The sequence below is a fragment of the Mobula hypostoma genome, chromosome 7 (assembly GCF_963921235.1).
Source record: "Mobula hypostoma chromosome 7, sMobHyp1.1, whole genome shotgun sequence".
In the NCBI taxonomy this organism is placed as follows: Eukaryota; Metazoa; Chordata; class Chondrichthyes; order Myliobatiformes; family Myliobatidae; genus Mobula; species Mobula hypostoma.
In genome coordinates, this window is record NC_086103.1 from 53,633,983 (window position 1) to 53,661,676 (window position 27,694).

Here is a 27,694-nt window from a genome sequence, read left to right on the forward strand (position 1 = left end):
AGAGATTGAGTCGCCTGGGACTATACTCTCTGGAATTCAGAAGAATGAGAGGGGTTCTTATAGAAACATACAAAATTTTGAAAGGGATAAATAAGATAGTAGGAAAGTTGTTTCCATTGGTAGGTGAGACTAGAATTAGGGGACATTGCCTCAAGATTCAGGGGAGAAGATTTAGGACGGAGATGAGGAGAAACTGTTTCTCCCAGAGAGTGGTGAATCTGTGGAATTCTCTGCCCAGGGAAGCACTTGGGGCTTCTTCACTAAATATAATTAAGATACAGTTAGATAGATTTTTACATGGTAGGGGATTTAAGGGTTATGGGAAAAAGGCGGGTAGATGGAGCTGAGTTTACAGACAGATCAGCCATGATCTTATAGAATGGCAGGGCAGGCTGGATGGGCTGGATGGCCTACTCCTGCTCCTATTTCTTGTATTCTTATGTACATAGTATGATACTTTGTTGAGGATACTACATGATTCAATCTTCATCGTGAAGTTAAATGAAAATGACTAGAATGAATGGATGGGGCACATGGTCAGCAATTTTTTTTTGTTCTGGCTTCCTCAATGTACGAAACTAAAAAGTAAATTTACCATCAAATTACATATATGTCACCATATGCAACCATGAAGTTCACTCAGAATGCTGGAAGAACCCAAAAGATCAGGCAACATCTATGGAAAAGAGTAAACAATTGACATTTCACGTCGAGACCCTTGGGCCCGAAACATCAGCTGTTTACTCTTTTCCATAGATGCTGCTTGACCTACTGAGTTCCTCCAGCATTCTGTTTGTGTTGCTTTGGATTTCCAGTATCTGCAGACTTACTCGTGTTTGTAAGTTTCATTTTCTTGTGGGCATACACAGTAAATCTAAGAAACACGACAAAATCAGTGAAATACTGCACCTAACAGGACAACAGAATAGATGTACCCTGCCACACAAAACACAGAAAATCTTCCGATCAGGTGACGCACCCAAGCATTTGACATTTTGCGGCATTTCTGTTTGCAGTGAAAGGATCCACATTACCTGAAAGCTTCCCCTACAGAAGAAGGCTTTCGCATGACCTGCATGGAATTGCCTTTCTCCAACAGAAAGGAAACATCCTCAAGTAGGCCGCAGTGAGATCAGCTTTGAAATTTAGTTATTAGCTCACCTTCAGATCTGCCACACAATCCAATCCCATCAACACCAAGTAACAACCTTTAATTCACCAGACCCAAATTCACTATTAACTAATGATCAGAGGCCTCCAGTCTCTTACCACCATCACTCAATGCAAACAGCCATCCATTGCTCTTCCTTTGTCTGCTGATTCATGGCTCATCTCCTCACCCAACCTACTGATCTCTCTCCTTCGTGATTCCAAATAGACTTAATCACACATCAGGATTTTCTTTAGGTTCTTGGAATTGAAATAGTATGGACTGTGAAAAGTTTACCTTCAGCAAGGGCGAATCAATACCATTCAACACATCTTCAACTGTTTTATACCTAAGCATCAAACTCAAAAGCAAAATAGTTCTGGGTGTTGTTCAGTGACAGCTTAACATAGCTCTGAGAACACGTGCAAAACTTCTATGCTGAGATTATTTGTTAGTGTGATATATGTGCTGGTGTAAGATTTACAACTATCACAATGGGTGCGATGTCGATGTCAAACAGGCTCTAGACGAACTGAGCGATGCAATTAATAGGCGTGAATGAGCATATCCTAATGCCTTCCTAATCATTTTGGGGGATTTTAACAAGGCCTGTTTTATAAAGTCACTAAATAATTATTATCAACAAATAACCAGAGGAAACAACACACTGCACCACTATTACACTAAGATCCAGAAAATCTACCATGCTATTCCACCTCCACACTTTGAAAAGTCTGATCACCTGGCTCTACTTCTACTCCCTGAGTCTAGGCAGAGAGGACCAAGAAGGTATGGAACAAGGGAGGCACAGGAGTGCTTACACGACTGCATTGAATCGGTGGACTGGACTGTATTCAGTGATTTATCTTCGACTCTGGATGAGATGTCACTATAGTCACCAACTTCATTAAAAACTGTGTGGATAAGTGTGTGTCCATGAAATCTTACTGTACGCACCCAAACCACAAGCCATGGATAAATCAGGAGGTTCGTAGTCTGCTGATGGCCAGATCTGTGGCATTTAAGTCTGGCAACCCAGGTCTGTACAAGAAAACCAAGTACGACTTGTGGAGGGCTATTTCAAGCACTAAGAAACAATTTCGAGAGAGGTTAGAGGCATTGTCAGATGCTCGTCAACCCTGGCAGGGATTGCAGGCTATTACTTCCTATAAAGCAAAACTCAGCATCATGAATGAAAATGATGCTTCACTTCCAGACGAGCTTAACAACTTTTATGCTCACATTGAAAGGGAGAATAAAACTACAGCTATGAAGATCTCTGCAGCATCTGGCGACACTGTGATCTCCATCTCAGAGGCTGACGTCAGGCTGTCTTTCAGGCGGGTGAACCCTTAAGGCCAATTTATACTTCTGCGTCGAATCTATGCCGTAGGTATGGCATAGCCGCGTACCCCACACTGTAGTCTGATGCACACCTCCCCAAAAATGTAACTACGTGTCGTGGTGACGCAGACTGCAACAACTGTGATTGGTCCGCTTGGTAGCATCGCATTTCCTCCTATGCACTTCTGGTTGCTTCTTCTCATCAAATCATCAAATCTACCTGCTGACATCTGAAAATATTTGAAATGCATTTCCTCGTCCATGTCTCTCAGTGGCCGGGCAAGCACAGAAAATTCACCCTCCCTCTGCCTCAATCCGTTCAATGGTCGTACACACCATCTCCTCCCACGTCTTCTCTCTTTTCTGCATTGCAGTAATTTCAATAAAAGTAACTCTTGTTCAACATTTATTAGCTCCAACTCCAACATGATGCGCTCAGATTCAGTCGCCATTGTTTGTCGTACACAAAGAAACTCAACACGAAGAAACTCAACACAGTGGCATAGAAACCCCACCACCAACTAGCTTTATGGCAGTGAATTGCGCAGCGACACAGACACACCAACGCACAAGTATAAATGCTCCCAATGGCATAGGCCACTGGCATAGGCTACGGCGTAGAGCCTATGCAGAAGTATATATCAGCCTTTACAAGGCAGCAGGCCCATTGGTGTACCTGGTAAGGCTCTGAAAACTTTTGCCAACCAACTGCCGGGGGTATTCAAAGCCATTTTCAATCTCTCATTGTTACAGTCGGAAGTTCCCACTGGCTTCAAGTAGGCAACAATTATACCAGTGCCCAAGAAGAGCAGTGTAAGCTTTCTTAATACCTATCACCCAGTAGCACTCACATCTAAGGTGATGAAATGCTTTGAGTGGTTAGTCATGGCTGGAATCAATTCCTGCCTCAGCAAGGACCTGGACCCATTGCAATTTACCTATCACTACTGTAGATCTAGGGCAGACACAATCCCAATGGGTATTACCATGACCTTAGATCACCTGAACGTATGTCAGGATGCTGTTCATGGACAATAGCTCAGCATTCAACACCATCATTCCCACAGTCCTCTGTGCCTCCCTCTGCAACTGGACCTTCAACTTCCTAACCAGAAGACCACACTCTGTGTGGATTGGAGATAACATCTCCAGCGTGCTGACAATCAAAACTGGCGCACCACAGGGATGTGTGCTTAGACCACTGCTGTACTCTCTCTACACCCATGACTGCGTGGCTAGGCATAGCTGAAATGGCATCTATAAATTCATCGATGATCCAACTATTGCTGGCAGGATCTCAGAAGAAGATGATGGGGCATACAGGAATGAGATATACCAGCTAGATGAGTGGTGTCATAGCAGCAACCTTGCACTCAACATTAATAAGACCAAAGAGCTGATTGGGGACTTCAGAACAGATGGAACATAAACCAATCCTCATAGAGGGATCAGAAATAGAGAGAGTGTGCAATTTCAAGTTCCTGGGTGTCAATATCTTGAGGACTTAACCGGGTTGCAGCATATTGATGCAGCTATAAAGAAGGCAAGACAGTGACTATATTTCATTAGGAGTTTAAGGAGATTTGGTTTGTCACCTAAAACACTCAAAGCCTTCTACAGATGTACTGGTGGAGAGTATTCTGACTGGCTGCATCATTGTCTGGTATGGGGGGTAGGGGGGTGGGCTACTGCATAGGATTGATGAAGGGTCTCAGCCCAAAACATTGACTATACTCTTTTTCATAGATGCTGCCTGGCCTGCTGAGTTCCTCAAGCATTTTGCATGTGCTGTTTGGATTTTCAGTACCTGTAGATTTTCTCTTGTTTGCATAGGATCGAAGTAATTTGCAGAAAGTTGTAAAACTAGTCAGCGCCATCATAGGTACTTTAACTTATAGATATTTTAACTTAATTATTTAGTATGCATATACATATATAATTACTGTAATTCCATTTTTGTCTATATTTATCATGTATTGCATTGTACTGCTGCCGCAAAGTTTTACAAATTTCACAACATAAGTCGGTGATATTAAACCTGGCTGATTTGATTCTGATTCTAATGTGAGTTATACACCAAACTCAGGAGTAAGAAACACAGACAGATTAAGCTAGATCTTCTCATGACTGGCAAATCTGCATGACCTCGTGACCTGCATGTTGTCAGGAATATATGTGGCCTTTTCAAATCAAGAGGGCGGCTTCACCCCTGGACGTCATTGCAGTTTCATCAGGGCATAGAACACTTCCTCACTTATGCTAGAAACCAGTGTTTCAGAGAAATAGAACCAGAATCAGAATCAGGTTTAATATCTCTAGCATATGTCATGAAATGTGTTGTTTTGTGGCAGCACTACATTAAAAAAAATAAATTATGTTAAAACTACAAGTCACATGTGTCACAGATGAGTAAAATCAATGCATTTGTGGATTGCTTTCTGTAGTTCATGTTATGACGTGTTCCTGGTTTGTCGTTGCTCCTTTTTTTTGTTGCTCTTTTAGGCGATTTTGAATCGGAGTGGCACGCAAATAACAAACACCGAGCTGAATATGCCTGGACTCTTTTGATTTTGATGAGTAATGTCTTCATCATAGTGAAAGGATCAAAACTGTCAATGAATAAGCCCAGAGATAAATGGTGAGCAATATTCAGGAAAGCATCTGTAAGTAAATTGAAAATGTAGTCTTCAATGAAGTTGAACAAATGTGGTAAGACAGAACATACGTTAAAACGTAAGAAAATGTGAAAATTCTGCAGATATATGGAGCTATAGAAAGCAATAAAGTGAAACAATTACACTAAAATAGGACAAAACAGAGATTTTGGAATATAATAGTAAGGAGTATCATTTTGTTCAAATACTTTAATTAGAGACCAACAATTTCAGACATGGAAACACACTTTCCTCCTTAATCCTAATCATTAGGATTTACAGGTTTCTCCACAGAGCTCCAACAGGGTACTGCAATCTTACAAGGGCACCCACATCTCAATCAGGAGAACATGCTTACCAAGTTACTGTAGTATAAGCATGACAGCTCCCATTCAAATCAATTGAAGACATTGGCTCCTGCATTTAGTATCATTCTTTATTATCGAAATTCTTTTTCTTGTTTTTGATCTGTCACTTGTTTCTCAAAACTAGTTAACTATTTTCCTTTGATCATAAGAAACTTCTAAGTGTTACTCAATATTTGTGAACATCAAAGATGGTCTGCATGTGGCTTTGAATTTCTGGGACCCATACTCTCAATAGAAGACAGAATCAGAGCATACTGGAAAATAGAATGTTGCCAAGGGCAAGGAGCCAATAAGTTTGAAGAACTCACGAATGCCCCATAATGCTGGGGTTAAAACAACACTGTTGGATTCTGAAACATCATAATTTTGCTGGCATTTAGACTACAGATCCAGAAAGCCAGGGAAACTAAATTTGAGAGGAAGATGGTGGCGCGATGCAGCGTGCAGCGGCCACTCCGGTGAATGATATCTATTATCTGTCAAGTAGGGTGCCGTGCACAATCCTGATTTGATGGAGACAGATGTGAGAGCATGGAAGAACATCTGGAGAAATTTCTGAAATGCCTGCTTCGCTGCCGCTACTACTGTGTGTTCCAGAATCTCCGGAGAGGAAGACCCCGAGTCCTCGGCTTTGCTTGTTGCTCGACGGGTGGGGCGGGGTAGAAGCGCTTGGCAGAGAATGGTGCTTGGGAGGATGTATTGGGAGGATGTTCAGAGGCTCGAAGTTTTCGGACGGACTCATAGTCGGCTGTGGTCGGGTGCTTCCAATGCATCGGCAGTTGTCGGTGCCTGGAGGTTTATGGCAGGGAGAGTTTCTCCCTTTTGCCACCTGCTATCGGGACTATCGGGAGTCAACAGGAACCTTGAGACTCTTTTTTTACCGTGCCCATGGTTTGCTCTTTATCAAATTATTGCTTTGCACTGCTGTAACTATATGTTATAATTATGTGGTCTTGTCAGTGTTAGCTTTGGTTTGTCCTTTTTTTTGTGATATCACTCTGGAGGAACATTGCATCATTTCTTAATGCATGCATTTCTAAATGACAATAAACAAGGACTGAGTGTCTTCATAATCTAAACTAATCTAATCTAAATCTGCAGGAATTCAACAAGATACCATTTTAATCCTCACCCTTTGGTTCACAGGGATAAAATAAAGTTTTAAGCTAGAAGAACTGTAATAAGTTTGAAATTATATATTTCCTAACTGGAAAATGTGAATTATTCTTATCTTCAGTACTTGGGTTTTGTCTGGCAATTCAGACTTGAGTGACACTATGTTTGCTTTAATGTGTAGTAGAAATAGAAAATGTATACTATGTGTTGTTTAAGATTAATAATTCCTGTGAGGATAATGGTGAGAAAAATATTTAATCATGAAGCTCACATATTTAATTTCAGTTATGTAAAATGATTATAAATTTACGTATGTATGGAAATAACACTGATATTATATGCTATGAAATTGTTAATGTAAACCAGGTGTAACCCAAGAATATATATGAATCTCATTTCAAAAATACAAGTATTTAGCTTGAAAAAGATTGGCAGTATGCAAGCGGAATTTCCTCTTGGGGTCCCTGGTCTTTGTTCTAAATCTGGAATTAGGAGAAATCCTGGGTAATATGCCAATGGATAGTGTAGTTTTTCCTTAAGATCTCTGTCAGGACTATAGTGGGCAATTGGGAGATCTTCATGGATATTTTATCTCATAGTCAACATAGTCTCAGGTAAGAATACACACTGGCTTACTCAAATCAACTGGCCTGTGGTATAAATTCTCATTTTAATATAATCTCTATGCCTCAAACAGTAATATCTGTTATAAAATTACTTTCCCCAGAATATGCAGGCCTTCGGGGTCCTGAGAATTTATGGCCCTGGGGATGAGCCGATTCTCTGCCATGCAGCTGACTAAAGCACAGGGGGAAGAACACAGAATATTGGGAATAGCAGATCAGCTGTCACAGCGCTCTGTACTCGGCGAACTACTCTCTCTTTCTCTTGTCAGTGAGGGAGAGTTTGTTGCCAATTCTTGAGTAAGCAACATGGCAGACGTTAACACTGCAAATCAGTGACTTTTTTTGTCTTGTTAGTCTCCCCCCTTGCTGAATGACACCTGAATGACGCCTCTCTGTCCCTTTATTAGGGAGAGAGAAAGAGTCTGTGGTACGTCGAATTGTCAGATGAGCAATTAGATTTTGTTCATGGTCTTTCTTGGGGGCTTTGCTACTGCTTGCTTGGCGGGCAGAGGGTGCTGAGGCTTTTTTGCTGAAATAAATGGGGGGGAGGGGAGGGTCGTTGCTTTGCTGCTACTTGTGCATGGAAGGGGCGAGTGGGGCTTTGGGGTTCTAATGTTTTTACTGTCACTCATTCTTTGGGGGCACGCTTCTGTTTTTGTGGATGTCTGCAAAGAACAAGAATTTCAGGTTGCTTTTTGTATACATTCTCTGATATTAAATGGAACTATTGAACTGTTGAACTTATTTGCTATAAACACAAATTATTGGGTGGATAATTACATGAACATGAATATAAAACACCACTTATAAGATGGCTAATATAATATGGGTATATCAGATTTCTAAAAAATTTTATTTCAATTTGTTCAGATTTTTAGTGCACATGCCATGTTTAGATTTGTTCTAAGAAGTTATTGCTTTAAACATAACTTAAGGCAAACGTTAAATTATTTTGCATGTTACAGATTTCGAGCTAGCTATCTGGTGGTTTCTGTTGAATTCCTGAGCAGTACTATTTCTTACCTTTGCAGATGGAATACCCTCTGGGGGACGACAATGAAGTAAAACCTCTTGATCCAAAGGAACCTCTTTCCCTATTGGCTCTTGTTCAAAATTTTTCCGCAGATCTCCAATCCAAAAACAAAAAAACACAATTAATTCCATTTCCACTGTTGTGAAACAAATTCCAACAAAAATAAACTTACCTTTTCAATCTTCATAAGAGTGTTTTTGTTATTAAAAAGCAACTAATTTTTTTTTAAATCTAACATTAATCTTTCTAAAATGGAGATTTAATACCCAGGCATTTCTACTGGTTAAATTAAACAAGGTATAATGCAAATCATATGCAATCAAATCTCAGAAAACTCTTCTAAATATTGTAACTGCTGATAACTCTATTCACTCTCATCCCAATTACATTAACAAATTCATGGATTTAATCTTTACATCAAAAGTCGGCATAGATGAGGACATTTGCTCAATGACTCTTTCTGTCCTGCATCTAATGCGTTCTTTGTTTTCAGCTAATTTTGTAGAGCTTGTTTTGCACATGGTCCCATTTGTGAATGGACGAGACATGCCAGAAATAGCCCTTTCAGCAGTAACTGAAAAATATATACATTCGTGTGTGTCAGTGATGTGACCATAGTAGGTGATGCTTGGTTTAAAGAATTCACACTCATCACATCATGCTCTCAGTCCATAATCTTCTAATCTGTTTAACACTGTCCTGAGATTTTAGAGATGTTTCTTGTCATCCTCATCAGATATCCAGGTTACACATAGTACCTGGGCAGCCTTGCAGTACCTTGTCCACAGCGTTCTGCTAGAGTGCAAGTGTAGATGCTACTCCAAAATAATCCTAATATAGTGATAAAGCTCTGTCTGAGTGATTACAGTGAGAAACACTTTGGACTCTTCTTCCATCTCCATCTGTAGGTATGCCTCAGCTAAGTCCACTTTGCTGAAGGGTTTCCCTCCAGAAAGATTTGCAAAGATATCCTCTAACCTGATCAGAGGGTATTGACATATATTCAGTACTGGGTTGATGGTGACCTTTAAATCATCACAGATCCTGACAGACCCACCCTTCTAGGCTACTGGGACCACTGGCATTGCCTATGGGCTCCAGTCAAACTTGGAAAGAATTCCTTCAGCCGCTATGCGGTCTAGCTAACTGGCTAATATATCACAGACAGTATAAGGAACCAGACTGGTTTTGTGAAAATTGGGTTTAGCATTTTATTTTAAAACTATTTTACCCTTGAATATGTTTGAGTTTACCTTGAACACTGTTGTGACATTATCCTGTGCCTTTCTTAATTCATTTTCAGTTGACTCTATTGCAGGGGATTTGGTATATAAATGGTGGATGAATCTCCATCAAGTAGTAGGTGTCGCAGCCAAGCATACTCCCACACCACTGACCCTCTTGTTTTTACCCTTCACTGCTCAGTATTTATGAACTTATGGCCATGCTCACTGATTGTTAATTTCATTTATTTTCTGCCTTTTTATGTTAAACTCGAATGTCTCTCTCCCCCTTCTGAAGAAAAATGTGCTGTGCTTCAACAGGTAGTTAGTCGTTTCGGGTTAGTTCTAAACACCCTCATTGCCACTGTTATGTTTTGTAATTCAAGAAACTAATCAAAAGAAAGACACAGGGGCTGGTATATTTGTCTATTTGGTTTTTCTTTTCCTTTTTTTAAGTGAGACTTCACAAATGATGTGGTGACATAATTATGCATGTCAATCATGTATGTCTTACATATAACTCATAATGAATTATGTAAACAAAGCATGTTTAATCAAACAATATATTTACAATATTACTGAAATATTAGTGATTTATTAAATATACTACACAAGGGATCATTCCCCACTTCATTGAGTAGTGCGCAAAGACTTTTTGGGTGCAGAACAAGATGTACAAAAAAGTGTGTTTCAACCTGGGTGAAACTGTAACTTGGGACAATACATGCCAATCAACAAAGCCAGGAAGCATAAAATAGTGCTAATTGATCTCAAAACTAAGGAATCAAAATAAAGTCCTGCAGATCATTCATATATAGACATGATTAGTGGTGGATGATAATTTTGTGAGGATGAATCTCCGAGAGTGTCCCCATCTTCATTGTTGATGATGCCAAGTGGTCAAGAAAAGTCAGAAGGATTTTGCAAATATTTTAGTTAGAAATACTGTGTGAATAATCAATTATACAAGTGCCTAAGAAGAACATGGTAACTTGCCTCAGTGTTTATTGTCCAGTCGAACTTACATCTACTGTGATGAAATGTCTTGAGAGGTTGGTGATGAAACACACCAACTCCTGACTGAGAGGTGACTTGGATCTACTTCAATTTGCTTACTGGCTCAACAGGTCCACCACAGATGCCATTTCATTGGCCTGTCACTCAACCCTGGAACATCTGGACAGCAACGATGCATACATCGGGATGCTCATTATCAATTACAGCTCAACATTCAATACCATCATCTCCTCAAAAATAATCAATAAGCTTCAAGATCTTGGCTTCAGTGCCTCCTTGTGCAATTGGATCCTTGATCTTCTCACCTGCAGACCCCAGTCAGTTCAGATTGGCAGCAACATCTCTTCTACAATCTCCATCAGCACAGGCGCAACACAAAGCTGAGTGCTTAGTCTCCTGCTCTACTTGCTTTATACTTATGACTGTGTGGCTTAGCACGGCTCCAATGCCATGTTTAAGTTTGCTAACAACAAGGCTGTCATTGACCGAATAAAAGGTGGTAACGAGTCAGCATATAGGGGGGAGATAGAAAATCTGTCTGAGTGGTATCACAACAACAAATTCTTAGTCAATGTCAGCAAGACCAAGGAGCTGATTATTAATGTCAGGAGGAGGAAACCGGAGGTCGATGAGCCAGTCCTCACTAGGGTATCAGAGGTGGAGAGAGTCAGTAAACTTAAATTTCTTGGTGCTATAACGACAGAGGACCTGTCCTGGGCCCACCACATAAGTGCAATTATGAAGAAAGCATGGCAATGCCTCTACCTCTTTAGAAATTTGCAAAACTTCAGCATTGTGTCAAAACTTTGACAAACTTTTATAGATATGTGCAGCAGAGTAAATTGACTGATAGCATTATGGCATGTTCGGAAACACCAATGCCCTTGAATAGAAAGTCCTGCAAAACATAGTGGATAACGTCTATCATGTGTAAAGTCCTCCCTATCATTGCGTACTCCTACACTGTTACATGCTCAAGGAGATCTGTTTTTTTTTGTGAGAATGATGTAATGGTCTTTTAGAGGTCACCTGATGTGATTTTCCTGCCAATGTGAGGTCACGTGATGACATGTGCCCCATGACTATATAAAGGTCAACTCAGGTGACACATTAGGTTTTTGAGTTTGTAGATTTCCAGGTAGAACATGTTGTGCCTCCATTTCTGTTGCGTGTTTGTCTTTGTGATGCAGTTTCATTTTTAAAATGGAAGGCGTGTTCTCTTACAAGGTATTGTATTTGGACTGGGAATTTGTGGCTGGAAGTGCCAATTTACTCAATTCCGACAGTTTTGAAGGGAGAGTGAAGAATTCATCGAAGTGAGGGATCGAGAGAAGTCAGCATCGTTTGGCAGTTTAATAAAGAATCAACCTGATTAAGTCTTCGTTGGAGAAAACCTGCATTGAGATAACTCTTGCAAAAGCCCAATGGGTTCATGCAAAAAGGTGCTCTCTCTCTAAAGGAATTTAAAGTCAGTCGATTTAAACTGTTTATTTTCTGCATCAGGAATCCTGTGGACAGAACCAGCAGCAAAGGTGCGTCGGTGAAGAAATCTTTCTCCAGAGAAGACTCTCCCAATTGAATGGTAAGACTGTTGGATTTTCGAAGTTATCGCCTTAAGAACTATATCTAACTGTATCGCTTTGAGAACTGTTTTTGCATTTAACGCTTTAAGAACCAGAGCCGAGTGAAGTTGGTGAATGGCTGCGTACCTGTTAACCTCCGGTTAAAGTTTTCCTTTGTCTTTCTTTCCCCTATCATTTATACGTGTTTAACAAATGTTTGGTTGTTTTTATATAACCCGTCTCGATTAATATTCATTGTTGCCGGTTATGTAACATAATTTTGTGGGGGCTTGTGGGATATGTTCCGATTTTGAGTTTAAGTGCTGGTAATTGCCATTTTGATTTGGGAAAGGGGAATACCCGATTTTTTTTGGTTTGATTGGTGTGTGTGTTATATTCAGCAACAATGGATATTGACGGGTTTTTAAAGATGCCTGACTCGGAATTTTTAGAGACTGCGAGAAAATCTGTGGTATTGGAGATTGCTAAGAGTTTGGATATTAAAAGGATTATGAGAAATTCCAATAAGGCTTTCATACAAAGGAAAATTGCTGAACATTATATTAATTTGGAATTGTTTGATCAGGAGTTGTTAGATAAGTTTCCACTGAGTAATCTGGAAATGCAGTTGCATCTTGAACAGTTAAAGTTTGAAACATTTAAAGTGGAAATGGCCGAAAGAGAGGCTAATAAAAAAAGGGAATTTGAAGAAAGAGAAGCCCTTAGAAAAAGGGAGTTTGCTGAAAGAGAAGCAGAAAACCAGAGGAAATTCGAGCTAGAGATGCAGAAATTAAAGTTTGGGAGTCAGTCTTCTGGTTCTACGAAACAATTTATAGCTAGTCGTGAGGTTCTTTTGGCTCCTCCACTTAATGAAGCTGATATGGATGCATATTTCCAACATTTCGAAACAGTTGCTCTGAGTTTAAAGCGGCCGAAGGACCTGTGGCCAGTGATGCTACAAAGTGTAATTAAAGGCAAGGCACAAGTTTATACAGCTTTAAATGCTGAGCATGCACTGGATTATGATATTGTTAAAGAGAATATATTAAAAGCATACGAGATGGTTTCGGAAGCGTACAGAGAAAGATTTAGAAGTTTGAAGAAGTTTTAAAAAACTGATGTGGGATTTGCCTATGAGAAATCTGTGTGTTTTGAGAGATGGGTTTCCTCTAAAAATGTGAATGGGGAGTATAATAAATTGAAAGAGCTGATTTTGCAGGAGGAATTTAAAAGAAGCATTCCTGTTGAAGTGAGAACATACTTAAATGAACGGATCACTGCTACATTGCGGGAGATTGCTAAATTGGCTGATGAGTATGTTTTATTCACAAGAATAAATTTTCTCCGGGTAAAATTTTTAAAAGGAAAACTAGCACAGAGAGTCACGGTAAATTAGACATTAAATTTGAAGTTAGTGAGAAAAATAAGGATGAAGGGAGACATGTGAAGGACAGCTATTTTAGTATTATTTGTAATTATTGTAAGAAACCTGGACATGTGGTGGCTAATTGCTTTCGATTAAAACAGAAAGAGAAAGAAGTGGCCCCAGCTGCTGTGTGCAGCATATTGGAAAACCTGTAAAACCACAGGGTTTAGAAAATATTAAGGAAGATGTGTCAGAGTCTGACCAAGTTAAGAAGGGATATGAGGCTGTTAGGATTGGTATCCTTGAAAGAAGGATCCAATGCAGTACCAATAAGGATACTTAGAGATACTGGAGCTTCACAATCACTAATATTAGATAGTGTGTTAAGGTTTAGTGATGAGTCTGACATCGGTGAGGTAAATTATATAAGAGGAGTAGGGAGTGCCCTTATGCCAGTACATTTACATAGAATGATGTTTCTCTTTTGTTGGGGAATGATTTAGCAGGTGGACAAGTTTTTCCTGAAGTGTATTTGACAATAAATTCAAATTCTGAGGAACCACAGAGGGATTTTAACACAGGTTCTTCCTGTATTGTAACAAGAGCTATGGCTAAAAAGACTGATGTAAATGATGTGGTTGTTACCCATGACAGTTCAAATCAAGATTCGTATTTTGAGGATGTATCAGAAACTTTCTTACCTACCTTATTTGATCAGGATTTTGGTGGTAAGTCTGATCAGGAAGATTTGTCTCTATCTCAGAAGGAGATGATAGCAGAGCAGGGTAGGGATCCTGAGATAGTTAAATTAAAAGAACAAGCTCTTCCAGATAGTGAAATTGGAAAAGTACCAGTTGGATATTATTTTGAAAAGGGGGTATTAATGAGAAAGTGGAGATCACCTACAATTCCTGTTTGTGAGGAATGGGAAGTTAATCATCAGGTTGTTCTTCCTAAAATTTACCGAAATGAGATTTTGACTATGGCTCATAGTATTCCTTTGGGTGGTCATTTAGGGGTAAAGAAAACTATGAACAAAGTTTCTAAACATTTTTATTGGCCTAGTTTAAGACAAGATGTGGCGACATTTTGTAGAATGTGTCATACATGTCAAATTGTTGGTAAACCTAATCAAGTTACTCCAGTGGCCCCACTGCAACCAATTCCAGTATTTGGTGAGCCGCTCTCAAAAATCATTGTAGACTGTGTAGGTCCTTTGCCAAAAACTAAAACTGGACATCAATATTTATTAACTATTATGTGCACAACGTCTAGGTTTCCAGAGGCAGTACCTCTTAGGAATATAACAGCCAAAACTGTGACAAAGGTTCTTATAAAATTCTTCACTTATTTTGGGCTGCCTAAGGAAATACAATCAGATCAAGGTAGTAATTTTATGTCTGGGTTGTTTCAGCAGATAGTTTATCAACTGGGAGCGAAGCAGATTATTTCCTCAGCCTATCATCCAGAATCACAAGGAGCCTTGGAGAGATTTCATTCTACACTAAAAACTATGATTAGGACATATTGTGTAGAAAATGAAAAGGACTGGGATGAAGGTATGCATCTACTACTTTTTGCAGTAAGGGAGGTAGTACAGGAATCATTAGGTTTTAGTCCTTTTGTACTTGTGTTTGGACATAGAGTTCGAGGACCTTTGGTTTTGTTGAAGGAACAGTGGATTAATAAAGAAGTACACACTAGTTTGTTAGATTATGTTTTTAAATTTAAAGAGAGATTGTACAAAACTTGTAGTTTGGCCAAGGAAAATTTAAAGTTAGCCCAAGAGAAGATGAAGATATGGTATGATAAGGAAGCTAGGATGAGGTCATTTAAGCCTGGAGATAAGGTGTTGGTTCTTTTCCCAGTGCAAACAAACCCATTACAAGTCAAATTCCATGGTCTTTATGAGATTAAATCTAAGGTAAATGAGGTGGAATATGTGGTAAAAACCCCAGATAGGAGAAAGACAACACAGCTGTGTCATATAAATATGATAAAACCATATTATGAAAGAGAAGTTGCTACTATGACTGTTGTGATTAATAATGAGTCTGATCTTGATGAAAACTTACTAGAGGGTTCACCTCAAACTCATTTTAAACCTAACATTATTTCAGCCAGGTTGCCAAATTCAAAAATTCAGGAAAACATTGATGAAAAATTAGCTCATTTACAGCTGGAACAGAGAGAGCAGATGAAAAAGTTGATTTTTAAGTATAGAGATTTATTTCCAGACGTCCCTAGAAGAACCACCATAGCTACATATGATGTAGATGTGGGAGATGCAAAACCCATAAAACAACATCCATATCGAATGAACAAGGAAAAATGTGAACTTGCTGAACAGGAAATTAAGTACATGTTAGAGAATGATATTATTAAACATTCTAATTCGAATTGGAGTTCGCCATGTGTTATGGTGCCTAAACCAGACAATAGTATTAGGTTTTGTACGGATTACAGAAAAGTGAGAGCTGTGACAAAGACCGATGCATATCCAATCCCTAGAGTAGATGATTGTGTGGATGAAGTTGGACAGGGCAAATTCCTTATAAAAATTGATTTGTTAAAAGGTTATTGGTGTGTTCCATTGACGGATAGAGGTAGAGAGATTTCAGCATTTGTAACCCCATCTGGATTATATGAATATAATGTTCTTCCATTTGGGATGAAGAACCATTTAAATTGATTAATAATTATTTCTCATATCTTGGGATTAAAATTACTTGTAAATACAAAGATTTATTTAAGACTAATTTTTTACCCTTAATTGATCATATTACTCAACTTTCATCTAAATGGTTTCCATTATATTTAACTTTGATTGGTCGTATTAATGCAGTTAAGATGTTTATTCTGCCAAAATTTTTATATATATTTCAGGCATTACCGATTTTTGTTCCAAAATCTTTTTTTGATAAAATTGACTCTAAAATGTCTTCATTTATTTGGCAAAATAAAAACCCGAGATTGGGTAAAATACATTTACAGAAATCCAAGAGAGATGGAGGTCTAGCATTACCTAACTTTAGATTCTATTATTGGGCAATCAATATTCGACATATGAAATTTTGGTTACTTGACCAAGATACACTATCCATTCCTAAATGGGTGGTATTGGAATTACAATCTGCTCAGGGCTATGCACTTGGCTCTATTTTAGGTTCCTCTCTTCCTTTTGATTTGAAACGCCTCAAACTGGTCTCTAACCCGATAATTAAGTATACCTTGCGTATTTGGTTTCAATTCAGAAAATTTTTTGATCTCAACCAATTTGGGCTAGTGATTCCTATTTTAGGTAACATATTTTTTCCTCCCTCTTTCACGGATCGTGCGTTTCAAATTTGGAAGACTAAGGGTATTTCACGGTTTTTGGATTTATTTTTAGATGGTTCCCTTATGTCTTTTGAACAATTATCTAATAAATATAATTTACCAAGAATAATTTTTTTTAGATATCTCCAAGTTAAAAATTTCCTAAGTACTATACTCTCTTCCTTTCCGACGCTACCTCCTACATATATTTTAGATACTATAATTAACCTTAATCCATGTCAGAAAGGTGTAACGGCTATTATTTATAATATTATTATGAAACTTAGGATAGCTCCATTTGATAAGATTAGGTCAGATTGGGAACAAGAATCGGGTTCTATTATTTCCGTGGATGACTGGGTGCAGATTTTACAATTAGTCAATGCTTTCTCTATCTGTGCTAAACATTCCCTAATTCAATTTAAAGTTGTTCATAGAGCACATATGTCCAAAGATAAATTAGCTCGTTTCTATTCTCATATTAATCCTTTTTGTGATAGATGTCCGGGGCAGATAGCCTCTTTAACTCATATGTTTTGGTCGTGTCCTACTCTGGATCTTTTTGGAGAGACATTTTTAATATTATCTCAAAGGTATTGAATATAGAATCTCTCCTCATTCTATTACTGCTATCTTTGGATTACCTAAAATTTCCAGTAATCTTTCCCCTTCAGCCCGTAGAATGATTGCATTTCTTACTTTAATGGCGAAAGGATGTATCTTACGACATTGGAAAGAGCCTAATGCTCCAACTACCTTTTTTTGGTTTTCCCAGATGATATTATGCTTAAACTTGGAGAAAATTAGAAGTAATCTTTATGATTCCTCACTTAAATTTGAACAGACCTGGAGATCTTTTATTCAATATTTTCATTTAATGTAATTTTTTTTTCTCTTTTGTTCCATATTTATATTGCCTTCTTGCCTTTTTTTTAACTGTTTTTAATGGAGGTCGGGTTTGAGGACGTGATTTTAAGTTCTTTAACTCTACCTGTTTCCAAGTTAGCCCATTGCTTTGCTTTGCTTTTAGTTTAGTTGCACGGTGGGTTTTTTTTGGGGGTCTTTTTTTTGTTTTTTTTTTCCTTTTCTCTATTGATATATATATATATATAAATCAGTATACTATTATTTTACCATATTATTTTATGTTTAAATTGCACTGTTTGTATCAATTTTTTCTTCTGTATTAATATCTCCTGTAATTTCTAACAGTGTATTAGTGCCATTATGGTTTACCCTTTGTATACTTATTCAATAAAAAGAATTAAAAAGAAAGAATGCACCAAGTACTTTTCAGAGGATGATTAATAGCGTGATTCAGGGATTAAAAGATACAGATGCCAATATTGATGATCTGGTTACAGGTAATAATATGTGGAAAGCACATATTGTGGTGGTGGAGAAATTATTTGAGAGACTTTCAAAAGCTAATTTAACTGTCAACTTAGCTAAAAGTGAATTTGGGCATGCCACAGTGACTTACCTTGGTTATGTTGTGGGTCAGGGGAAATTAGCACCTGTTCAAGCAAAAGTGCAGGCAATTTTGGAAGTGCCCACTCCCACTGGTAGAAAAAACCCCAGAAGATTCTTGGGTATTGTGGGATATTACAGAAAATTTTGTAAGAATTTTGCAAACATTGCTCTTCCATTAACTAATATGTAGTCAACCTGTACTTAAATCTCCTGTCTTCAAAAATCCATTTTCGTTAGCTGTAGATACTAGTGATGAAGCTGCAGGAGCAGTTTTGCTTCAAAAAGTTAATGGTGATGAAGTTGATCGTCCGGTAGCTTATTTTTCTAAGAAATTTAATGCCCATCAAAGAAATTATTCAACAATAGAAAAGGAATTGTTATCTCTTGTTTTAGCTTTGCAACATTTTGAAGTGTATGTTGGTTCTACGCATAAACCACTCACAGTTTATACTGATCACAATCCATTAGTGTTTTTAAGTAAGATGAAAAACAAAAATAGAAGATTATTAAATTGGAGTTTAATGTTACAGGAGTACAATATTTTGATCACTCATGTCAAAGGTAAGGACAATGTGATCGCTGATTGTCTGTCTAGATGTTAAATGTACAATGAAAATTTGTTTTTTTTTTGGAGTGATATTTTATCACTTGTAACACTCCAACTGTACATTAGTTTGTAAAGGGCTGAAAGATAAGATTGTATGGATTATGTATTTTGTAAATTTTATACCTTTCTATTTTTTTGTATAAATTGTTAAAATTTTGTTCTTCAAGAGACCACATTTTTTTTTGGAGGGAGGTGTTACATACTCAAGGTGATCTGTTTTTTTGTGAGAATGCTGTAATGGTCTTTTGGAGGTCACCTGATGTGATTTTCCCGCCGATGTGAGGTCACGTGATGACATGTGCCCCGTGACTATATAAGGGTCGACTCAGGTGACGCAGTAGGTTTTTGAGTTTGTAGATTTCCAGGTAGAACGTGTTGTGCCTCTGTTTCTGTTGCTTGTTTGTTTTTGTGACGCAGTTTCATTTTTAAAACGGAAGGTGCATCCTCTTACAAGGTATCGTATTTGGACTGGGAATTTGTGGCTGGAAGTGCCAATTTACTCAATTCCGACAGTTTTGAAGGGAGAGTGAAGAATTCATCGAAGTGAGGGATCGAGAGAAGTCGGCATCGTTTGGCAGTTTAATAAAGAATCGACCTTATTGAGTCTTCGTTGGAGAAAACCTGCATCGAGATAACTCTTGCAAAAGCGCAATGAGTTCATGCAAAAAAGTGCTCTCTCTCTAAAGGAATTTAAAGCCAGTCGATTTAAACTGTTTATTTTTGGCATCGGGAATCCTGTGGACAGAACCAGCAGTAAAGGTGCGTCAGTGAAGAAATCTTTCTCCAGAGAAGTCTCTCCCAATTGAATGTGTAAATCTGTTGGACTTTCGAAGTTATCGCTTTAAGAACTATATCTGACTGTATCGCTTTAAGAACTGTTTTCGCATTTAACGCTTTAAGAACCAGAGCCGAGTGAAGTTGGTGAACGGCTGCGTAGCTGTTAACCTCCGGTTAAAGTTTTCCTTTGTTTTTTTTTCTTATCGTTTATACGTGTTTAATAAATGTTTGGTTGTTTTTATATAACCTGTCTCGATTAATATCCATTGTTGCCGGTTACGTAACAACACAGAGTACTGTTGCACGAAACCAGCATCCATCATCAATGACCCCACCATCCAGGCCATGCTCTCTTCTTGTTGCTGCTATCAGGAAGAAGATAGAGGAGCCTCAGGGCCCATACCACCAGGTTCAGGAACAATTATTAGCCCTCCACCATCGGGCTCTTGAACCAGTGAGGATTTCTTACTTCAGTGGTTAGTAAGTTGATGGAGAAGATCCTGAGAGACAGGATTTATGAACATTTGGAGAGGCATAATATAGTTAGGAATAGTCAGCATGACTTTGTCAAAGGCAGGTCGTGTCTTATGAGCCTGACTGAATTTTTTGAGGATATGATTAAACACATTGATGAAAGTAGAGCCGTAGATGTAATGTATGTGGATTTTAGCAAGGCATTTGACAAGGTACCGCATGCAAGGCTTATTGAGAAAGTAAGGAGGCATGGGATCCAAGGGGACATTGCTTTGTGGATCCAGAACTGCCTTGCCCACAGAAGGCAAAGAGTGGTTGTAAACGGGTGATATTCTGCATGGAGGCCGGTGACCAGTGGTGTGCCTCAGGGATCTGTGCTGGGACCTCTACTCTTTGTGATTTTCATAAATGACATGGATGAGGAAGTGGAGGGATGGGTTAGTAAGTTTGCTGATGACACAAAGGTCGGGGGTGTTGTGGATAGTGTGGAGGACTGTCAGAGGTTACAGCTGGACATTGATAGGATGCAAAACTGGGCTGAGAAGTGGCAGATGGAATTCAACCCAGATAAGTGTGAGGTGGTTCATTTTGGTAGGTCAAATATTATGGCAGAATATAGCATGGTAAGACTCTTGGCTGTGTGGAGGATCAGAGGGATCTTGGGGTCTGATTCCATAGGCCACTCAAAGCTGCTACACAGTTTGACTCTGTAGTTAAGAAGGCATATGGTGCATTGGCCTTCATCAACCATGGGATTGAGTTCAAGAGCCAAGAGATAATGTTGCAGCTATATAGGACCCTGGTCAGACCCCACTTGAAGTACTGTGCTCAGTTCTGGTCGCCTCACTACAGGAAGGACGTGGAAACCATAGAAGGGGTGCCAAGGAGATTTACAAGGATGTTGCCTGGATTGGGGAGCATGTCTTATGAGAATAGGATAATTGAACTCAGCCTATTCTCGCTGGAGCAACGGAGGATGAGAGGTGACCTGATAGATGTGTACAAGATAATGACAGGCATTGATCATGCGGATAGTCAGAAGCCTTTTTCCCAGGGCTGAAATGGCTAGCACGAGATGGCATTGTTTTAAGGTGCTTGGATGTAGGTACAGAGGAGATGTTGGGGTAAGTTTTTTATGCAGAGAGTGGTGAGTGCGTGGAATGGGCTGCCAGTGGCGGTGGTGGAGGGAGAAATGTTAGGGTCTTTTATGAGACTCCTGAATGGCTACATGGAGCTTAGGAAAATAGAGGGCTATGGGTAATGCCTAGCTAGTTCTAAAGTAGGGACATGTTTGGCACAGCTTTGTGGGTCAAAGGGTTTGTATTGTGCTGTATGTTTTCTATGTTTCTATAACTTCACTTGTCCCATCACAAAGTTGTTCCCACAATCTATGGACTCACTTTCAAGCACTCTTCATCTCATGTCCTTGATATTTATCGCTTATTTATCTATCATTAATATTATTTTTTTATTTTTTTATTTTTTTGGGATTTGCACAGTTTGTTGTCTTTTGCACATTGGTTGTTAGTCCACCCTGTTAGGTGTAGCCTTTGAATCCACTATGTTTCTTGGATTTACTGAGTATGCACACAAGGAAACAAATCTCAGAGTGTATATGGTGACATATATGTACTTGGAATATTTTTGAACTTTGATATTGCCTTCATCCTGAGATTCCAGTATCAGAACAGTCAATCTGCAGATAATTTGATTCATTGCATATGATAGTATGAAATGGCTGAGGTGACTATATAGGGCAATGACTTCACAAATATACCAAATGTGTATTGTAGATTTTTGCTCCAGAATTAGCCATGCCTCTAGCCAAGCTGATCCAATTCAGTTACAACACTAGCATCTAATCAATAATGTGTGAAGTTGCTCAGGTATGTGCTGTTCAGAAAAAAATCAACACAAATTCAACTAAGCTGTTTATTATCTACTATCAAACATCAGCAAAAATGATGGAGGGTACCATTATTAAAGAACACCTATTCACAGATTCCCAGTTTAGTCTTCACTGGCTTTAAACTATATTCCATGCTTAAAGTTGTATAAAATGCATAAGGGCTGGACTAATATTTGGAATTCACAATGGTTGGCCCCAGAACAACATGGACTGATTTCCCTGTGACACTCCAAAAGGCTCACCGTGAAGGGAAGGACACAAACTGATGCACATCTGAAGCAGATTTACTATCAGGTACATCAGTCATTTCCACGGAAACCACCAAAGGGGAATATCACCTTTCGCTGAATACTAATTACATTTGTATTGCCCAGTAGTGGGATAATCAGCAGTACAACTTGTTTTTTCTGTTTGCAAAGTTCCCACATTGTAGAGTGCACTAGGTTAAGTGGCTTTCACAGACATCCCACCCTGCAAAAACTCATTTCAGGGAGGTTGCACCCCTGCCTCCCGCAACCCCATATCCCACCCCTCCCCCCCCCATTGACCTCCAAGGGTGTATGTAATACTTTGTTTAGTGATTTCGTCTAATCTGTAAACCAAGTTGGGTATATGCAGAAAATATGACTTTAAAATATGTACTTATATTATACTATCATGTTTATTCTATAACAACTTTAAGCAAGTCTACGGGGAGTTTGACCTCATCAAATAGGATATCAATAGCGTAGCTCCTTAGCAGCTAGCCAGCTAGTTTAAATAACGTTAGCTATGCTAATGAATGAATGACACCTGTTAAACTCACCTCAACATGTCTTTTACATTTTAACCCACCATAGGCAATAGAAAAGTCACTGTTGCAAACAGTGCAGCGAGCAACACTGTTATTATTTTGGAGGTCGACTGTAAAGCCAACCCACAGAGAAAACTGATAGGTCTACTTAGCAGGGGTCCGCAATCGTTTTTGCACCGCAGACCGGTTTAATATTGACAATATTCTTGCGGACTGGCCGAACGGGGGCGGGGGTGTTAATCACAACTGGAATATAGTTGATAAGTTAATGCATCATAACACTTTAAGTAATGTTTGGATATTAAACACACAGTGCATATTTTCCCCGTATGAACATATAAAATCATTGCAACACACCAATATCGCTGAATCAGTGGGAGCCCTGGGCTGGTTTTCCTGCAACAATACAGTCCTATCGAGGGGTGATGGGAGACAGCGATACTCGAAGGGGGTACCTTATGTCCAGTCTATTCCGCAATTTAGTTTTCATTGCATTCATTGCAGAAAACTCCGCTTCGCAGAAATATGTTGGAAATGGAAGCAACGTTTTCAGTGCTTCCATGGCTATCTCAGGATATTCACCCTCATCTTTGATCCAGAATGCCGGCAGAGATGTTTTGTCAAACATACTTTTCAGCCCACTGTCATTTGCAAGCTCGAGGAGTTGATCTTTTTCCTGTGCTGACATGGATGATTCACCGGGGACATTCACAAATGGGTCACCGACCCATTCCTTTGCGCGTGTTGGGTCACTGATGACATCGCGTGCATTAAAATTCAACAGTGCGTGACAGGAAATGAGGAAAGGTGCAGCTGACTCATATCGTTTCATATTGCCAAATCATATCGGTTCTTCGTGGCCCGGTGGTTGGGGACCACTCTTAGCACGAAGAGAGACCAATCAGGATGCTTGCTCTCCCTCTCTCTCTCCCTCTCAAAAAATCTATTTCCGGGATATTGTATATAATTTCCGGGCATCAGGGAGCCACTATCGATATGCAGGAGACTCCCGGAACTTCTGAGAGAGGTGGGATGTCTGCTTTCAAGTTACCATATGCCAGGTAAATTCTGTGGGTGGGTTAAGCATTTGCAGGTTCTGATTCTTCTCCTCCATGTTGCAAGGACTGTGCAGTTAGTTACTTACAATATGCTTACAGGAAATGCCAAGTCATTTAACTCAAATACAAACATGCTGTTTGCTTTCATTATTAATCACCTAAGTGCCATTTAATTTGAATTAAAAAGTTAATCACATAAATTTATCAAACATCAGCATGATTTTGAACGTATCCCACTTGGTTTGATCTGATTAGAACAATGGTACAGTACAGCACAGGAACAGGCCCTTTGGCCGTGAAGTTGAGCCAAAGTAATCAATTAGTTACCAAATGCCCAACTAAATGAATCCCTTCTGCCTGTGAAATGTCTATATCATTCAATTTCTTGTGCATTCATGTGCCTCTCTAAAAGCCTCCTGAATTCCTCTAGGTTATTTTTCACTACCACTGTCGCTAGCAGTGCATTCCAGGCACCTACCACTCAGTAAAAAAATTCATCCTCACACATCTCCTTTGATTATATATTTTAAAAAGCTTTTTAAAGTATTCTTTTATTAAAATAATCTCAGAAATACTTTTGGCACTTACATCCTTCGGGAGACGCCAGTGATCTTACTCCCTATTTGATTTTTGTATTTTTTTTTCTGATTCCACAAACGTCAGCTTGCAATAATGATAGTGCTGCTCAATGTTCCCTCTGATCTTTTTTTACAGCTGTGAGGACCAACCATTGCTCTGAGCAGCAAGTTTTTACATGGCCTGAAAACTGCGCTGCACTTTCAATGTTTATTTGTAATATGCATACTATGAATATTTAGAATGTACAGCTGTGCAGGAACAAAGGCTAAGTGCACGGGAGCATTTCAGTTACGGCACGGCCACACACCTGCACAGCTTTGAGGGAACAGTACTGCAGCATATTTGTTGTGCAGGAGACGGAAGTGAATGAAAATGTCCAAGTGCACTGAACTGTAAGATGAAGGATTTTGATGTCAGTTGTTAGGTTCACCAATACTTTTCTGGAGATAATGCTGCAAAAAGCTTTAGTTAAAATTTATATATCCACATATAGAGGTTATCTAACATATTCTGATGCTCCAGGAGTGCGGTCGGCAGCTCACCCCAGTATTCCTAGTAGCCAGGGCTACTTGGTATTCTTGTTTTAAAACGTGTTCTAGGTGTGGGTATGTTCAAGAATTAGGGTGGGATGTTCAAGTTCATTTATTTTAGCTCAGGTTATGCAGTTATTCGCTTGCATGTTTGTGTGCCACCCGGACTATAACTGGGGTGTGTAATAATCACCACCCCCATCTGTACGTGACTGAGTTAGTTCTTACTGAACTGTTGTATTCTGTCTGTTATTGTACTTGCCGCAATTAAAGCAGCAGTTGAGATAAATAAGCTCCTGTTGCCTGTCATCATGGACCAAATGCTCGGTGTCAGGAGATGGAACAGAAATTTACGGCGAAATTAAAGAGCAAAGAGTGCCTTAAGACCCGGGGAATAAGTTGAGCAACCGAGCGGTATGCCTCCCCTGCACCCTGGGACTGAGCTCCCAAAGACCAGACACTGCCCCAGAGGGAGAAGCTGGGAACCGAGTATCATTCCTTCCCAGGAAACCCCAATGGGGTGAGTGTACCCAGGCTCTCCTACCCGCTGTACCCGCAAGTGCATCACTCGCAGATGACGCCAGGGAACTCAAGATGCCGCCGCCATGGGAGGACTGGCATCAAAGCAGGTACCACCAACACTGCCAGAGAAAGAAGAGGACTAACAGGCCCTAGCAATTAACACCACAAGGTCCACCCTGAAGCTCCCCCGATACAATGGTACCGGCTGCTTGGAGACTTGCCTGAGCAAGTCAAACTTGACGCATGGCACAATGGATGGAGCTCCATCGAGACAGTGGTGCACCTTGCCCTGGCACTCGGGGATATGCTCTGTGGGCCCTCCTTGACCTAACGCTAACTGAGTGGCCTGACTACAGGGCCCGCCTAGTGGCAATGGTGCAGCCTTTCAAACAGAAGCCGTTGGAGGAAGCAATGAGGGAAGAACTGGGCAGTGCCCCAGCTGGCAGTGTCGACCACCACTGGGACTTTTTGGACTTTGGGGTTGCCAGGGACAACTGACCCCTCAGTTTGACAGCATGCCCCGGCATTCCTCGCTTATTGTTCTTGTTTTAAAAAGCATTCGTGACATGCGTTTTCAGTCAAATTATGGTGAGCTGTTAAATTTACCTTCACTTGGGTTATACAGTTGTGTACCATCCTGACTGTAACCGGGGGGTGTAATAATCACCTGCCCCATCTGTATGTGACTGTATTAGTTCTCACTGAGCTGTCGTGCTCTGACTATTATTGTGCTTATCACAATAAAAATGGCAGTTGAGATAAAGGAACTCTTCTCATCTGTTGTCATGGACCGAATGCTCATCAAAATACTTTGTTATACAGAGGGGATGGAGTTCCTGGAAATATTGTCTGGAACACTGGGAGTACTTTGCAATGGTGGGAAAATTTTGATTGACCATGAAGTGATTCACAAGTAAGACTATACAGCTGTTAGTGATAGAATCATAGGTTTGCAGAGTCATTCAACACAAAAACAAGCCTTTGGCCCACCAAGTTAATTCCAGTCATTAATCATCCACCTATTATAATCACATTTATTGACACTCGGTCCATAGCATCTGATGTGTTACTAAAACAAGTTCCAGATAATTGGGCCATCAGTTATCAGGACAGCCACTATTTCAGACACATCTTAAAGAACAGAAACTAATCAAGAAAATAGATGGTATTCGCTTCATTTATTTAGGACACTTTGGTTGAGTTGGTTGAGGCCTTCACTGGTCAGAGTTGACCATAGATATTGTTTCCTGGCTGTCTAGGTACATAAGTCTGGGCAATACAATATGGAGAGCAAGCTGTTGCCCAGATAGCAAGCTCCCCCTCTCTATGCATCTGATGAATCCAAAGGAGGGGCAGCGATCGATATAGTTTGATCCTAGAACTGTCGCAGGAATTGCCAGTCAGCATTGAAGTTAATGTAGGGCTGCCTTAGGGACTCTAGCTGTAAATTCTTTTCCTCCAGGTTTTCTCCCGAAGCCTTCCCCATGAGTGGGAATAACCACAAGGCAATGGAGGTTTGAGATCAGAGTTTTCCTTCTCCTAGCTGAGCTGCCAACCACGGCCGATGAGCCCCATCTGCCTGAAGTGACTGGATTTAAGACACCAATAACCTGCTTTGCCTGTAGAAATGGTTCCGCCAGGCTTAGTAGCTAAGCCACACATGAAGGCCAGGAGCTGGTCTTGGTTGTCAGAGGTTGTTTTAGGCACACACATTGGGAACATTTAATGGAGCTTGCCTCATTACCACCCCCCAGTTATAACAACATTAAGAAACATTTGGGAGACTCTGCTGCTTAATTGTGAGAGGGGACTCTTATGGAACAGTTTCTAACTAGCGTCGGTTGTGTGCACTTTTGTGGCAGTTAGACACAACACTGCTTACAACAAGCAGTTTTTAAATTGGCGCCCTGGTAGCATAGCAGTTAGCATGGCGCTATGCTATTACAGGTCAGAGTTCAATTTCGGTATCCACTGTAGGGAGTTTATATGTCCTCCCGATCAATGCATGGGTTTCCTCCATGTGCTCCGGTTTCCTCCCACAGTCCATAGATGTACCGGTTAGTAGGTTAATTTGTCATTGTAAGTTGTTCTGTGATTCGGCCAGGTGGCGTGGCTCAAAGGACCAGTACCTCTCTAAATAAATAGTGTCAGCTGTGTGTGTTTATGTTCAAAATGTAGTGATTTCTGTCTCTGAC

General features: G+C 39.7%; 1 protein-coding gene across 6 annotated transcripts in view; it reads right to left on the reverse strand.

The window, feature by feature from the left end:
• Positions 1–27,694, reverse strand: part of unc5a (unc-5 netrin receptor A) — a 613,315-nt gene that overhangs the window by 186,980 nt on the left and 398,641 nt on the right. For all 6 annotated transcript variants that reach the window (XM_063053439.1, XM_063053436.1, XM_063053437.1 and 3 more), the window contains one exon: positions 8,282–8,385. In XM_063053439.1, coding sequence (XP_062909509.1) covers positions 8,282–8,385 — 104 coding nt within the window. The remainder of the gene's footprint in view (positions 1–8,281; positions 8,386–27,694) is intronic.